Source organism: Stegodyphus dumicola, chromosome 10 (genome assembly GCF_044657685.1).
Source record: "Stegodyphus dumicola isolate Sdum_Otavi_A_Nest chromosome 10, ASM4465768v1".
Lineage (NCBI taxonomy): Eukaryota > Metazoa > Arthropoda > Arachnida > Araneae > Eresidae > Stegodyphus > Stegodyphus dumicola.
Window position 1 is genome coordinate 171,408,530 of NC_140777.1, and position 15,932 is coordinate 171,424,461.

Consider the following 15,932-nt stretch of genomic DNA (forward strand, 5'->3'; position numbering starts at 1 on the left):
AGAAGAAAACCTAGGATGGAATAACACGACACACAGAGAGAAAGAGGGAAAAAAAACGCCATCTTGTCATTTTCTGATAGGGTACCGGTGTTCGAATACTTTTGTGACCGACTGTACTAATTCTAAGGAACGACTTGACAGTCCATACGACTAGCCCACAGGAAATCATGTTTTATATGAAAAATGCCCCCTTCGGAAACAAGCCGCACATGGCAGACCTTTCTCTCCGATCCCTTCTAACTATTATACTTAGAATACTGTAAACTGAAAAATAAATGTTTTTAAAAGGACAAACTCTGGCGATTTCAAGACTGGCTAGCGCATCTGCGCACATTAACTAAATTTATTAATTTATTATAAAATTAAAATAAGTCAATTAAAAACAATCCTTTCAGATTTATTTGTGGAAATTAGGTTTTTATTTATTTTATTTTATTTATTTATTTTTTAATTCAAGATTATTTCTCAACCTTTCTCACAAATATCAAATCTCCAAGCTGCGTGTCTGCTAATTTGGTATTTGGCAATATATCGTGAAGTAATTTAAGTTTCTGGTTTGCAGACTAGAGAAAACTAGTAGCGTAGAACAGAATATCTGAACTTAATCAAGATGGTAAGACGTCAAATTTGAATTTTATGTGAATAAAAGCCATTATTTATATATTGATGAATCAGTTTTATCTAGAAATTCCATGTTTATGTAGTAACAAAATACTTTCGCGGGTTGTTATTAAATTTTTTGAGAATTTCGATGCAATTTGTGGATTGCTGTGTTCAAAGAACTCAATAAGTAAAGGTTTTGAGTTTAGAATTATCGAGCAGAGTATGATGCATAACTTTAAGAAGTAGTCACCATTGTACAGTATTGAAATATTAGTGAGTGTCGGAAGTAGTATGATTTTTTTTTTTTTTTTTTTTTCCTCTTTTAATCTATACGATTTATTTCATGTGCTAATGAAAAGTTTTTTTGTAATGTTAGATTTTTTTTGTTATATGTTCGTCTGATGTGCTTAATTTAATTAAAAAATTACTGGTACATTATTTTCCAAAAATAAATGTGAATATTTTTTTAATATATAGTTCTCATTTTTAGTTCCTGTGAAGCATTTGAAAATAGTATTTGATGTTTGTTCAAAAAATATTCTGATGCATTTCTACAATGTAAAGCAGTTTTAAGTATTGTTATGTATATAAGAAATAGGGTGGATGTAGTTTGTGAAAGAAAAGATGGGTAAAGTGCAGAATCGCCTTCTTATTTGTTTGCTTTTAAAAAGAGTAAGAGGAATTGGAATTTTGTCAATTTTCTTTGACTTTTTAAGTGAAAATAGGTCGGCTGATGTTTGGAATATGGTAACTGGTAGTTTGGCGACATTTTGGAGGCGATAAAGGTTACTACCTGGGACTTTGGTAATAATGTGAGAAGTACTCAGTTCCGATTACGCATTATTTTGTGTGAGGGAAATGAGAGATCATGAGATATGTCATGTGACATAATGGACGAATTACAGTTCTTTAATCGGAAAAGGGGGGAAATCGGGAAAAAATGTGGAAATTTTGTATTTAGCTTTATTCTGTGTTGTGTGAAACAGTGTTCGTTAATTTTTGGATCCCATGGCCCTAACTAAAGTGAATTCGAAATGGGTATTTAGTGGGATTGAAAGGGGTAGTAATAAGTGTTTTTTTATGGTTGTGCGAGATAGAAGTAAAGATGTTTTATTAAGTTATTTATTTTACCTGGTACCTTGCTGTGAACTATAAGTATGATTTTAAAGATCCTGAAACAGGCGCACATACGCTTGCTTTTTATTTAGCGGAGGAAACAAGAAAAGTTTATCAGCCACGTAATCAAGATTCTGAAGATGATTAGGTAAGTTAGTATTTTTAATTCTTTGAGGATATTATTTTTATGCATTGTTCTAAATGCAAGGAGTAAATAAAATAATATGGTATTATTGGACAATTGTTATTAGCAATGATTTTTATATTTTAAGTAGTGTTTTTGAATTTAATTATATTTTAATTAAGTGATAGTTATTTTGTGAATTATATGTTTGTAGGAATTTGGTATACGTTTCAGTGAAAGTAAACGTGCATGGAAATAATTTAAATATTTGACACTAAGTATTTGTAACCATTTGTAATGTTTGAGGTATGAATTCGTTGGTGATGTTTATAATATAATAGATAATTTAGAGGTAAAATTTTTTAGATATTTTATTTATTTTATACGGGGAAATTTTCATCTTTGGAAAGGGTATATACTTTTTCGCGATCTGGTAATTTCATATATGTTCTTTTTACCGGATTTAAAGATTCACAAAATTTTCATGCATTTTCGTGAAATTTTTCTAATTTATGAGAAAAAAGCAGTGTACATGGATATAGTGAAGAGTGTGTGCAATGCCATTTTTGTGCAATTCTGGGATGTTTTTTTAAGTAAAAATAAGTCGACGTGTATATGGTTTAGTGATATTTTAATTAAATGATAGTTATTTTGTGAATTTTATGTTTGTAGGAATTTGGTATACGTTTCAGTTGAAGTAAACGTGCATGGAAATAATTTAAATATTTGACACTAAGCATTTGTAACCATTTGTAATGTTTGCGGTATGAATTCGTTGGTGACGTTTATAATATAATAGATAATTTAGAGGTAAAAGTTTTCGGATATTTTATACGTGGAAATGTTCATCCTTGGAAAGGGTATATACTTTTTCGCGATCAGGTAATTTCATATATGTGCTTTTTACCGAGTTTAAAGATTCACAGAATTTTTTTGCATTTTCGTGCAAATTTTTGTAATTTATGAGAAAATAGCAGTGTAGATGGATAAAGTTGAGAGTGTGTGCAATGCCATTTTTGTGCAATTCTGGGATGTTTTTTTAAGTAAAAATAAGTCGACGTGTAAATGGTCTATGTGCTATTCTAAAAAACGTGCAAGGAGTTTGTGATTGTGCACTTTTTCCCAATTTTGCAGTTAATATTTGTCATGATTAAGCAGTTTTGTTACATAAAATTTCTAGCATAAGTGTAATTTGGCTAGTAGATTGTTGGAAAAAGTGTTCAGTAAATAAAAAGAAAAGAAACATGTCTTTACTTTGTGAAGACAAATGGCGGCGAAAAAAAATAGAGGGTTGCTGTAGCAGAGTTGGTCGCCAAATTTTCGCCAAAAAATCGCCAAGTTACCATAATCCAAAGATCAACCAATAGGTCGATGTGTACATGGATAAAGTCAAGGGAGTGCGTAATGCCATTTTTGTGCAATTCTGGGATTTTTTTTAAGTGACGATAGGTCGATTTGTACGTGGATACCGAGTTTGTGCAATTCTCAGAAACGCGCCAAGAATCTTTCCCTGAAAAGATTACGGAGGGGCAAAAAATTCTATCTGCTCGCCCCCCAAAAAGCATCATTTATAGCACCAACAGGATACCTAACTTTAGAAAATTTAAGACTTAATGTCTTCCAAAATATGTGGTTAATATCTCTCAGCAACATACACTATTGAAATTCCAACCATAAGGAATAAAGCAATAAACAGTCAATCAAAATGGCATAAATACATCCAGATAACATCCACGTGCGATCCAGCAAATAAAATCTCACTCAGGTGCGGAAATGCTTAAACTGATTAACTGGATTGCCATATGAAACAAAATCTTGCGAAATTGTATGGTTGCCATACGAAACAAAATCTTGCGAAATTGTATGGTTGCCATACGAAATAAAATATTTCCAGATTTGGAGTCTGGTGCATCAGTAACATATACACTGACTACCAATAAGTATTTGGAGACCTGTGATAGAAAAGAAAAACTAACTTTATTCAAAATCAATAATTGGTAGAGCCTCCACGAGAGGTAATTACAGTGTTGACCCTCCGGGGCATACTTTCCACAAGTCTTTGTATGACAGCTAGTCGTATTTTCTTCCCCTCGGCTTGGAAAAGACATAGAAGTTCCTTCACTGATTTTGCACGGGTAGTGCAACCCTTAATTCAGCGATGCAACTCGTCCCAGAGGTTCTCGATAGGGTTCAGGTCTGGAATCTGGGCAGGCCAGTCCATTCGATGAACTCCATTGGCACCATACCAAACCTTGGTTAACGTCAAAACATGACAACTGCCATTGTCGTCCTGAAAGTAACAAGTGTCCAACCCGTAAAACTGTCACAACGTAGGAAGCACATTATCATCCAAAATGGTGCAGTAGGCATCGGAGTTGAGCTTACCATGAATGGGGACCAAGGGTCCCAGCCCATACCAGGAGAAACACCCCCAGACCATAATTCCACCTCCGCCGAACTTGACTGTTGGCACAATGCATTCTGGCAGGAGACGTTCTCCATGTAGACCCCAGACCCTGCCATCCGAACGGTAAAGGGTGAACCTTGATTCATCACTCCAAAGAACCTGTTTCTACTGATCTATGGTCCAATTTCGATGTGCTTTGCACCACATTAACCGAGCAGCGCGGTTGGATTTTGTGATCAAAAGCTTATGGGCAGCAGCATGACCATGAAAACCAAGCAGATGTGCTTCCTTACAGATGGTATTCATTGAAACTATACTCCCGGATGCCTGTTGAAACTCCTCGCGAATGAGAGCCATCGGTTGGGTGTGGTTCTTCCGAATTTCTCTGGACAGCACTCGTCGGTCTCTATCTCCCAGTTTCGTTGGTCTGCCGACTCGGGGCACATTCCAACAATCACCGCTCACCTTCCACTTCTTAATCGCATAGACCACTGTCGATTTTGGGTACTTCAGATCGCTAGATATGTCCCTTAAGGATCGGCCACATTTGTGATACCTGATAATTATACCTTTCTCGAAATCATAGAGCTCCGAACTGCGAGGCATCTTGCATGCGAGTAAAGTCGATGCTGTTTCCTACACAATATATACCGCTGGAGTCCGTGACGTACCTTAGGACTGCAGATATCGTCATTTGCATAGGTGTCCAAATACTTATTGGTAGTCAGTGTGTACCATAAATTTATATATTTTCTAAATACTGGATCGTGACATATTGCAAACTTTAGGGATTCATTTGGAAAAAAATTTTTTTCCGATATCAAAGTAACTATCAATGAGTAGTTTTTAGTTTCATTCTAAATTTTTGCAAGATCAACTATAAATAATATGCAGCCCTATTATTCCATCTTAATTATGTTGCTTCCCACTTCATATTCAGAGTAACCAGGGCTGTGGAGTCATGGTGTCGGAATCGGAGTGTAGATTTTTGGGTAAAAGGAGTCTTGAGTTGGAGTCGCTAAAAAACACGTCGACTCCGACTCCAGTTCTTATTCAACAGTTTGAATTTGAAATGAAATTAAAGTGAATTGAAAAAAAAATAATGACAGAGTTAATATTTTTACTTATGGACTATATACATTAATAAATAGTTATTTTCTATTTTATTGACATACTGTCAAATGTCGTTAATCCAGACTCATCGCGACTTCAGCGATTCCAGATTATCGATTTTTCTGGATTATAGATCATCAGTTTAAATCTGGTAAGATGGCATGCAGAAATTATAAAATCAAAAATATGAAACCGTAATTTATGAAATAAAGAACAATTATCTAAAGGATATCAAAATTTACAAAAAAAAAAAGCTTAATATTTATTTGTTTACTTTATTAAACATTTCTTTCAATGTAAGTTGTTTAAGTTGCTTCGTTTTAGTAATAATAATTTCTCTTTAATTCTATAAACAGACATAATTTCTTGTTCAGTTACAAAGTTCGCTGTTCAAGTCCTATAATAGCTGTGTCGAGAATACCAACTAATTTGTGAATCGAAATTTTTTCATTTTCAATAACCTCTGTGTCACTTTCTTCACTATCGGAAGCGAATTATAATGACGAGGAATTTTATTTAAATCATATCAAAGATGGAGTATATCGAGATGAAATACTACATTTAATAAGGAATTATAAGCCAAATAAAATAAAAACATCTGCCCTGAAGATAAGGGTAGTGCTGACAGATCAACTTCCAATTCATTGCGCAACACGGCGTCCGCCCCCCCCCCCCCCCGCAGGGCAGCATGAAATTGATAAACAGATTTCGGAATGGTTAGAGAAACAAAGGATATGCCTTTATCCATTTTTTGCAGGAATTCCACTTTTTGTTTAATGGACTTCGAAACATACTTTCGCTTTGTAGATCCTTCACATATTAGTAAATATATAACGGAAATTCTATTTGACATAATCGAAAGTTCAAGCTTACTTTTATAAAATTGCTTTAACAGTCTGCAAAAAATAATAAGCCGAATCCAATTTGAAGATAAAGGAACAAAGCAATCTGCAACATTAACTGAATTAGATAATTTTAGCTTAGCTTATACCATCCATTATACATTAAACTCTCATGCGTAAACGTATTATGCACATGCGCACACGCATATTCGCAGCCGTAAAGGTCTTACGCGCATGCATAAACGCGACTGCGCAGAAAGTTTGTAGCTTTGAGGTCCGGATTATGGGTGTCCGTATTAATGACTTTTGACTGTATTAGTAAGTAAATATAAGGGAGCAAGATGGATGTGACACTTGCCATTATTAATTCAATTGTTTCATTTACTTACTTATCTCATTAGTGAATTTAGGTAAGCAGCGAGAATTCCCAAAATTGATGCCATTCTTAGGAAGCTAACAGGAAAAGGAGCAACACAATAGCGCGGCAGGCAATGAATTGGAAGTTGATCTGTCAGCGCTATCCTTATCTTCAGGGTAGATGTTTTTATTTTATATGGCTTATAATTCCTTACTAAATGTAGTATTTCATCTTGATGTACTCCGTCTTTGATATGATTTAAATCAAGTTCCTCGCCATTATAATTCGCTTCCGATAATGAAGAAAGTGACACAGAGGTTATTGAAAATGAAAAAATTTCGATTGAGAAATTAGTCAGTATTCTCGACACAGCAGTTATAGGACTTGAACAGCGGAACTTTGTAACTAAACAAGAAATTATGGTTTAATAGAATTAAAGTGAACGTATTATCACATGAAATGAAGCAACTTAAACAACTTACATTGAAAGACATGTTTAATAAAGTAAACAAATAAATATTAAGCTTTTTCTTTTTGGAAATTTTGATACCCTTTAGATCATAATTGTTCTTTATTTCATAAATTATGGTTTCATATTTTTAATTTTATAATTTCTGCATGCCATCTTACCAGATTTTAACTGATGACCTATAATCCGGAATCGCCGAAGTCCCGACGAGTCCGGATTAATGACTTTTGACTGTATATTGTTTTTCTTCTGACACCAGTTGTTACGTTATTTTCTTCACGTTCATAGATTTGGAGCGAATAATGTCGATACTACTTAATGAAGTATCGAAACACACTTTATTGGCCAGTATTGTCAGGACAGCTCCAAAACATGTTTTTACAGTCGTCGATGAACTACTATAAACACCCTGACACAGCCTCCAGGTTATCATGCTATCATGGTGGAGACAGCTTCATGGCCAAGCACTAGAGTACATCTCCTGACTCTGCTTGGTCGTTCTCGGAACTCCACGTACTCTCGAGACTCTCCATGCTACAACTCGCGATGCACTCGATGACACACAGAGTACAGCTCTCGACTCTTCGGTTCAGTCGTTCCCGGAGCTTAATACACTCTCTCGATGATGCACTAACATGATACAGTAAGAGACTCTTTGATGCACTCGACCCACTTTGCACTCGCTGGCCGGCTGTCAACTCGATCGTCTCCGTACAGACTAATTAGATGAGAGACGCTATCTTGCACTCCGGACCAGCAGGGTTTATATAGCTTTTGGCTTGTGTTCGAGAACATTCTGGGCTAAACCGGTAAGAATTCGTTCCAGAAGGTCCTCCATCCGTCCATGGTATATCGCCAATTTTGTTGCTAAATGGACGATTTCTCGCCAAATGTGGCAACACGGCCTTCCTTTGCCATTTTATGGCAACCCTAAAATTGCTTTTGCAGGAAAGCCATCTTACCGTGCCTCTACATTTCATAACACTGTCCCTTCCCCAGGCCTGCACGTTCCGGGCAGTACGATCCTTGTCAGAAGCCAAATTCAATACAAACCAAATGCTATAAAACAAACAAATAACATAACTAAAGAAACACATATTTACACTATGTACAAGTTTTATATACATAAATTAAACACATAATAATTTTAAATTATACAAAATAAAGTTCTGAATGAATTTCAGTCTCAGTCTTTTAAATTTTTATACCCGGGTCAAATACTTTTCCACTGCAGTTCCTAGATGCATTTTTGTTTTTCATGTCAGAGTCTGAAGATTCATTCAGACTTTTCATCCATTGGAAGATCTAAAACAATTTGTTCATTACTCTGTAGACACTGACAAAACACCCACCTCATTTCTGCATTTCATACAAAGGGTTTCATCGATTTGTACTATTTTGTTAGGTGCTCTGCTCTTTCTGGAAGATTTGCTTAGAATGTTATTGGTAAAAACTTCTTGCTGGTGATTGTTCCAGTCTGTTATTGTTTTGTCAACCATATTCAGCTGGTTATATTGTCCATTAATGCACATTTTTTTGGTACAGCATAACTTTAAAAATAATCCACTGTTTGCTGTTTGTTGTATAGAAGATAAGCCCCAAGTTATAATTTTTTCAAAAAGCGAGCAAAAATACAGCAGTAACTGTTAATTTTTTTCCCCAGCAGTGGCAGGCCTTCAGCCGATGTCGGCTTGGCTATTATTAAGGCCAGAAGTAATGGTCACTTTATAGAAGCACCTAATAGGTGGGGCCACATGTGCCTCCTGTAAAGGGATGGATAGTTACAACTGTGCCTTTCCCGAGAATCGAACCCGAGCCATTTGGTATCGCAGTTGGCTCCCCTAATCACTATACCATCTGGGCGACTTTATATCATTGTTTACAAAAACAAAAAAAGTAGCTTATTGAGAGTCAATTTACATGCTTTATTGTAAAAAATTTATAATTTCTGTAGAAATCCTTTTATCTAGTCGTATGATTTACTTCGTTTATCTGAATTATTTGTTTTTCACATTTTTACAACAGAATGCAACTTTTTCAGATTTTTCTCATTAATTAAGTATGCAGTTATAAATTAGTTCTTAAGTATAACATATTATTTTGTTATTGTTGTTCTGTAGTTTTATTGTTAATTATATTATTTTACAATGCCCCCCCCCCTCCAAAAAAAGTGGATAATGTCTTGGTTTAATTTTAGATAGTTTATACATTTTGTTTTATGCTAATAAGAAATAATCTTTCTTTTTTGTTTAACTTTAAGGCAATGAAAGTAAGAACAAGATTATGTGTTTAGTTTCATATGTGTTCAGTTTTAGTGTTTAGTCTATACCATATTTACATGCGAGGCAACACTTTCCTTTCCCCGTAATTTTTGATCGAATTAAGGGTGTGATTTCTTTTGTTAGTTTCCATAAAGCTATAATCCATTCACATATTGTGCATGATGATAATTTTCTTAGCTGTCTAGACAATAGCATATCAGCAACACTACTTATCCAACCATGATGGGAATATTTCAATGTCCCAGCTGGTATCACAACCATATCACTTTTCTCTTCAATCTTTTTTTTTTTTTTTTTTTTTCATGCTTATTGTAGAAGCTGTTAACAAGAGATATTTGTTGCTAATATAAGAAGTGCGTTTGGCTATGAACCCCACTGATTTCATCTATTGGATGTAGCCAGCCTATTTTAAACTTGCATCAATATTTCAGGTAGTAGTTTTTTTAAGCAGGGTTTTTTATACTTAAAAATGATGTAATGTGGCTGCTAGTTTTTATCAGCAATGTAGTACAGTACAGTACAGAGTCTTTAACCTGGACATCTATAATCCGGAATGATCTATAATCCAAACCTCAAAGCTACAAACTTTCTGCGCATGCGCATATGCATTTACGCATGCACATAATTCGTTTACGCATGTGCGTTTAATGTATAATGGACGGTATAAGCTAGGCTAAAATTATCTAATTATCTATTTCAGTTAATGTTGCAGATTGCATTGTTCCATAATCTTCTAATTGGATCCGGCTTATTATTTTTTGCAGACCGTTAGAGCAATTTTATAAAAAGTAAGCTTGAACTTTCGATTATGTCAAAAAGTTTCCGATTCTGGAGCTGCCAAAGGATCTACAAAGCAAAAGCATGTTTCGATGCCCATCAAACAAAAAGTGGATTGCTGCAAGAAATGGATAAAGGCATGAAGAAAGTGACAGAGAGGTTAGTGAAAACAAAAAAATTTCGATTGACAAATTAGTCGGTATTCTCAGCACAGCAATTACAGGGCTTGAACAGTGGAACTTTGTAACTGAACAAGAAATTATGTCTTTTTATAGAATTAAAGAAAAATATTAGCATGTAAAATGAAGCAATTTAAACAACTTACATTGACGGAAATGTTTAGTAAAGTAAACAAATAAATATTATGCTTTTTTTTTCGTAAATTTTGATACCCTTTAGATCATGATTGTTCTTTATTTCATAAATTACGGTTTCAGATTTTTAATTTTATAATTTCTGCATGCCATCTGACCAGATTTAAATTGATGATCTATAATCCGGAAAAAACCCTAATCTGGAATCGCCCAAAGTCCCGATGAGTCTGGATTAAAGACTTTGTACTATATTACAATGATACTGCATTTCTGCTCTTGCTTTCATGCCAAAATTAGTTTTTCACCTACTTGATTGATAATACCCGATTCTTGTGCTTGGCATATCAAAGAAAGTCGGAATTTTGTCAGCATCACCTGTTGCCTTCAATTGTAATCATGTGTCTCTCTTAATGTGAAGACATAGCTTTGAAATGGTAGCAGTTTCTCATAGTAGGTATCAGGAAGACCCTGTGCCATTGCTGTTTGATGTGAAATCATGAGCTCAAAGCCACAAAATGTCTTGTCCATTTGTATCTTCTCATAATTCGCTCTTAAGAATTTTTGTATGTTGAGCGATCATTTGGGCTTTGAACTGAATCATTTTAACTGATAAAAAATCCAGCCTGGATTCAAATTTCAGCCAAATTTCGTGATATATCTCAGGAGATGTTTTTCTAAATCGAGATATTTTATTATATAGTTTTGTAAAGTGATTTGATTGTGTGATATTCTCCTGAGAGCATTCTTTTTAAAATCCATTGCTGTATGTATTTATCTGTATCAGATTTAATTCTTGCTGCTCTGTTTACATTTGCTTTTACACTACTTTGCAGTGTAACTCATTTTTACTCAATCTATATTTAACATGCACTTAGTGGGTACTCAACATTAACCATCATTTCATCCTCTTGTTTGGAATTTGATACATTTTTTCATTTTCATGTGCAGTGTCGCTGTTCTCATCCGTTGGCGAAATTCCAAGATTTTTATTTTTTCCAAATATGTCATTTCAGAAACGGGGAAACCTCATAAACATTATACAGTCAAAAGTCGTTAATCCGGACTCATCGGGACTTCGGCGATTCCGGATTATAGATCATCAGTTTAAATTTCGTAAGATGGCATGCAGAAATTCTAAAATTAAAAATATGAAACCGTAATTTATGAAATAAAGAACAATTATGATCTTAAAGGTATCAAAATTTACAAAAAAAAAAAAAAAAAACTTAATATTTATTTACTTTATTAAACATTTCTTTCAATGTAAGTTGTTTAAGTTGCTTCGTTTTATGTGATAATACTTTCTCTTTAATTCTATAAACAGACATAATTCCTTGTTCAGTTACAAAGTTCCGCTGTTCAAGTCCCGTTAATTGCTGTGCCGAGAACACCGACTAACTTGTCAATCGAAATTTTTTTCATTTTCACTAACCTCTCTGTCACATTCTTCATGTCTTTATCCATTTTTTGCAGCAATTCCACTTTTTGTTTGTTGGACATCGAAACATACTTTCGTTTTGTAGATCCTTTGGAAGTTCCAGCATCGGAAATTCTATTTGACATAATCGAAAGTTCAAGTTTACTTTTATAAAATTGCTCTTACAGTCTGCAAAAAATAAGCGCTATCCAATTCGAAGATTAAGGAACAACGCAATCATTAACATTAACTGAAATAGATAATTAGATAATTTTAGCTTACACCATCCGTTATACATTAAACGCGCAGGCGAAAACGTATTCTGCACTTGCGCACACGTATATGCGTAGTAGTCAAGGTCTTACGCGCACGCATAAAACGCCTGTGCGCATGTGCCAACGCGGCGCATGCGCAGAAAACTTTTAGCTTTGAGGTCCGGATTATGGGTGTCCGAATTAACGACTTTTGACTGTACCACTAGAATCGTCAGTGAATCATGGCATAGTATCATCAGCGAACCATGGCAGAATGTGAATACTCTGGTGCTGAGGACTAACGGACAATGCAAACCTTTATGTATCTTGTCTTTGTTTGGAAAAACTGTCTATGGGAATAGATAATTCGAAATTGCTCTTGAAAAGAAAGCTGTCAAGGCAGGAGTCCAGTTATTGTGAGTTACTCTTCGAATAACTGGGTCCTTTTGATCATGGTTGGGGTATTTGTTCAACAGAATAATACATGTGGAAATATGGTAAATAGAAAGTAAATTCAGTGTTTTGTTTCAGCTGAGAAAGAAATGGGGTGTACATATATGCAAGCAAAGAAAAAATATATTCATTATTTAAAGAACTAAAAAAAGTATATTTTGCTGTTTGTTTTACAAAAGTTTCTAACTTTTAATATATGGTTTTAGAAACATTTATAATAAATAGAAGTAATAGCAAATATACAAATTTTGTTACTCTAAATATATAAATTGGTTTATGGTATACTGAAAAGGTTATGTATATAAATTCCTATATACAGTCTACTAAAGGCAATTCAGTATAAATCAGTCTTTCTATGTGTATATCTCTATTGTGTGTGTATGTGTATAAAAACCTATGTAATCTGTAAAGAAATATATGTCTAAATTCATAAAATATATGTGTTTAGTTACCTTTTTTTCTTACAGTAAATGTATTTATAAATGTACATATAAGAAAACACAATATATATTTTATTTTTAATATTTTTTAAGAAAAAGTTTAATTCTTAACTTTACTTGCTTGTTTCTCAAAAGACTTAATTAGTATTTTCCTTTTTGAACTTTAATTCTTAAATATTAATACTTAAATGTTAATTTCTAAGGGTACCACTTTATTGGAATTACTTTTGGTTTTGACTTTTACCCTTGCCTGCATGAATGACGAAACACGAATTGAATGATTGGAGAGTTAGGTTTAGAGGCAACTTCCCCTTGATAAGTCTGTCTCCTACCTACTCTACGATCATTCACATATGCATTTTTTTAAAAAATTGTTTAATTTAATTTTAATTTATTAAATTAGTAGATTTATTTTCATGGATAGATTTTGCACTTGATTTGCTTATGCTTCTGAATTTAAATGATATTGTAGATTAGTTCGAGAATTAAATCTTTTACATGTTTGCATATTTTTAAATTATTTTGGCTTTTTTCCTTTTTTTAAGAATTTAAATTTGCTTTTTTTACTTTTATACGTATTTGTTAAGAATTTAAATTTGTTTAAATTTAAAACAATATAAATTTATATATACATCCCAAATATTCTCGACCGTGGTGGAAATATTTGAAAAAGGTTGCAGTCATCCTTTTATTTGGCAGTTAAGTATTTAGTTTATGAACATAAAATACTTTTATTCAAGTTTTGTTATTTACCAACATTTTTTATACTTTTTTTGTTTGATTAATAATAAAACACATTAAAAATACAGTCAAAAGTCGTTAATCCGGACTCGTCGGGACTTCGGCGATTCCGGATTATAGATCATCAGTTTAAATCTGGTAAGATGGCATGCAGAAATTACAAAATTAAAAATATGAAACCGTAATTTATGAAATAAATAACAATTATGATCTAAAGGGTATCAAAATTTACAAAAAGAAAAAGCTTAATATTTATTTGTTTACTTTATTAAACATTTCCTTCAATGTAAGTTGCTTCGTTTCATGTGATAATACTTTCTCTTTAATTCTATTAAACAGACATAATTTCTTGTTTAGTTACAAAGTTCCACTGTTCAAGTCCTATAATTGCTGCGTTGAGAATACTGTTCGATTGACTAATTTGTCAATCGAAATGTTTTCGTTTTCAATAACCTCTGGGTCACTTTCTTCTATCGGAAGCGAATTATAATGACGAGGAACTTGATTTAAATCATATCAAAGACTGAGTACATCGAGATGAAATACTACACTTAGTACCGAATTATAAACCAAATAAAATAAAAACATCTGCTCTGAAGATAAGGATAGTGCTGACAGATCAACTTCCAATCCGTGGCGTGAAATTGATAAACAGATTTCGGATTTCAAAACATACTTTCACTTTGTAGTAAATATATATCGGAAATTCTATTTGACATAATCGAAAGTTCAAGCTTACTTTTATAAAATTGCTCTAACAGTCTGCAAAAAATAATAAGCCGGATCCAATTCGAAGATTAAGGAACAACGCAATCTGCACCATTAACTGAATTAGATAACTTTAGCTTAGCGTATAACTCCGTTACACATTAAACGCGCATGCGCACAAACATATTCGCAGCCATAAGGGTCTTATGCGCTCTCGTAAACGCCTGTGCGCATGCGTGAACGCGACGCATGCGCAGAAAGTTTGTAGCTTTGAGGTCCGGATTATAGATTATTCCGGATTATGGGTGTCCGAATTAACGACTTTTGACTGTATCTAAATAAATGTACAGCCCAAATAATCAATATGTGGACACATTCAAATGTCCAGTATCAGAACCTACGGCAATTTTTTTTTCTTCACTTTTTTCATAAAGGTTGAAAGGATTAGATTTCATAAAGGGTGAAAGGAAAGACAGTAACATATGCATAATGCTTCACTTATGCGCAGGAGACATTTTTTCATAATAAAACATGCAAAGGGTCCTGAATCTCAATTTCATTCTGGCGTTAAGTAAAACACCTCCTGCTGAAAAAACACTATATTATTTATTAGCATAAATCTGTATGATGAATAATTTGGCTCCATAGCCACCTAATCGCATGGCATGCATCTCAAAGTGAAATATTCTATCAAAGTTATTACCGATTTTATGTCTTCTGAATATCATATAACCCTTACTGCAAAATGCAAATGATTTTTTTAATAATTTTGACTTTTATCACCTGCAAGACCTGCACTGCAGGTGGGCATCATTCAAAATGGGGCATTGATTGAGGGTTTATAATCATTTAAATTTTTAAAAATAGTTTAAAAGTATAACAGTTATAAAACTTCTATGTGATTTAAATATTTTCACTGTGAAACTGAGCTGTACTACTCATCAAATGTTGTAGGAATCAAGTATGTACTTCTCCAAAAGAAACATCTTCTCAGTTGAACAAAATCATCTGGGTGGTTATCATAGAAAGGTTTGATTGTATGCAAAATTTGGAAATCTTTATTAATTTGAATCCATGATTTTATGTACAGTTTCTTAAAAATTAGTTCACAATTGTAAAATGTGATGTAAAGTTAATAAACAAGACAAAAAGTATTGCTCCGCTTTCAAAATTTTAAACACGAGCCCAAAAAAATTTGTTATTGAATAGATTGGATTATTGGTTAAAAAAAGGCACGTGAAGATTATCTGCGTGAGGAAGGAATGCCTTGGTCTACGACCTTCCACATGGGCAAACCTATTTACATTACACAGGGCAAACCAGGAGAATTTAGGTTCTTATGGAGCCAACCTGTTTGCTGCAAATTGAACTCGGGTTGACTTACTAGAGTTTAACAGTTTGTCCACTCAGCTGCTGGTGGGTGTTACTAAAAAAAAAAAAAATAACTTTGCATACCGAAGTTTGTCCAGAGAGTATAAAATGCATCTAATTTAGACTGAAATCGATTACAATAA

The 15,932-nt window shown here is 33.6% G+C and overlaps 1 protein-coding gene across 1 annotated transcript in view; it reads left to right on the forward strand.

Moving 5' to 3' along the window:
- Positions 1-494: 494 nt before the first annotated feature.
- Positions 495-15,932, forward strand: part of LOC118185816 (calcineurin subunit B type 2) — a 47,216-nt gene continuing 31,778 nt past the window's right edge. Inside the window, exon 1 of the mRNA XM_035355733.2 lies at positions 495-613. Coding sequence (XP_035211624.2) covers positions 611-613 — 3 coding nt within the window. The 5' untranslated portion in view covers positions 495-610. The remainder of the gene's footprint in view (positions 614-15,932) is intronic.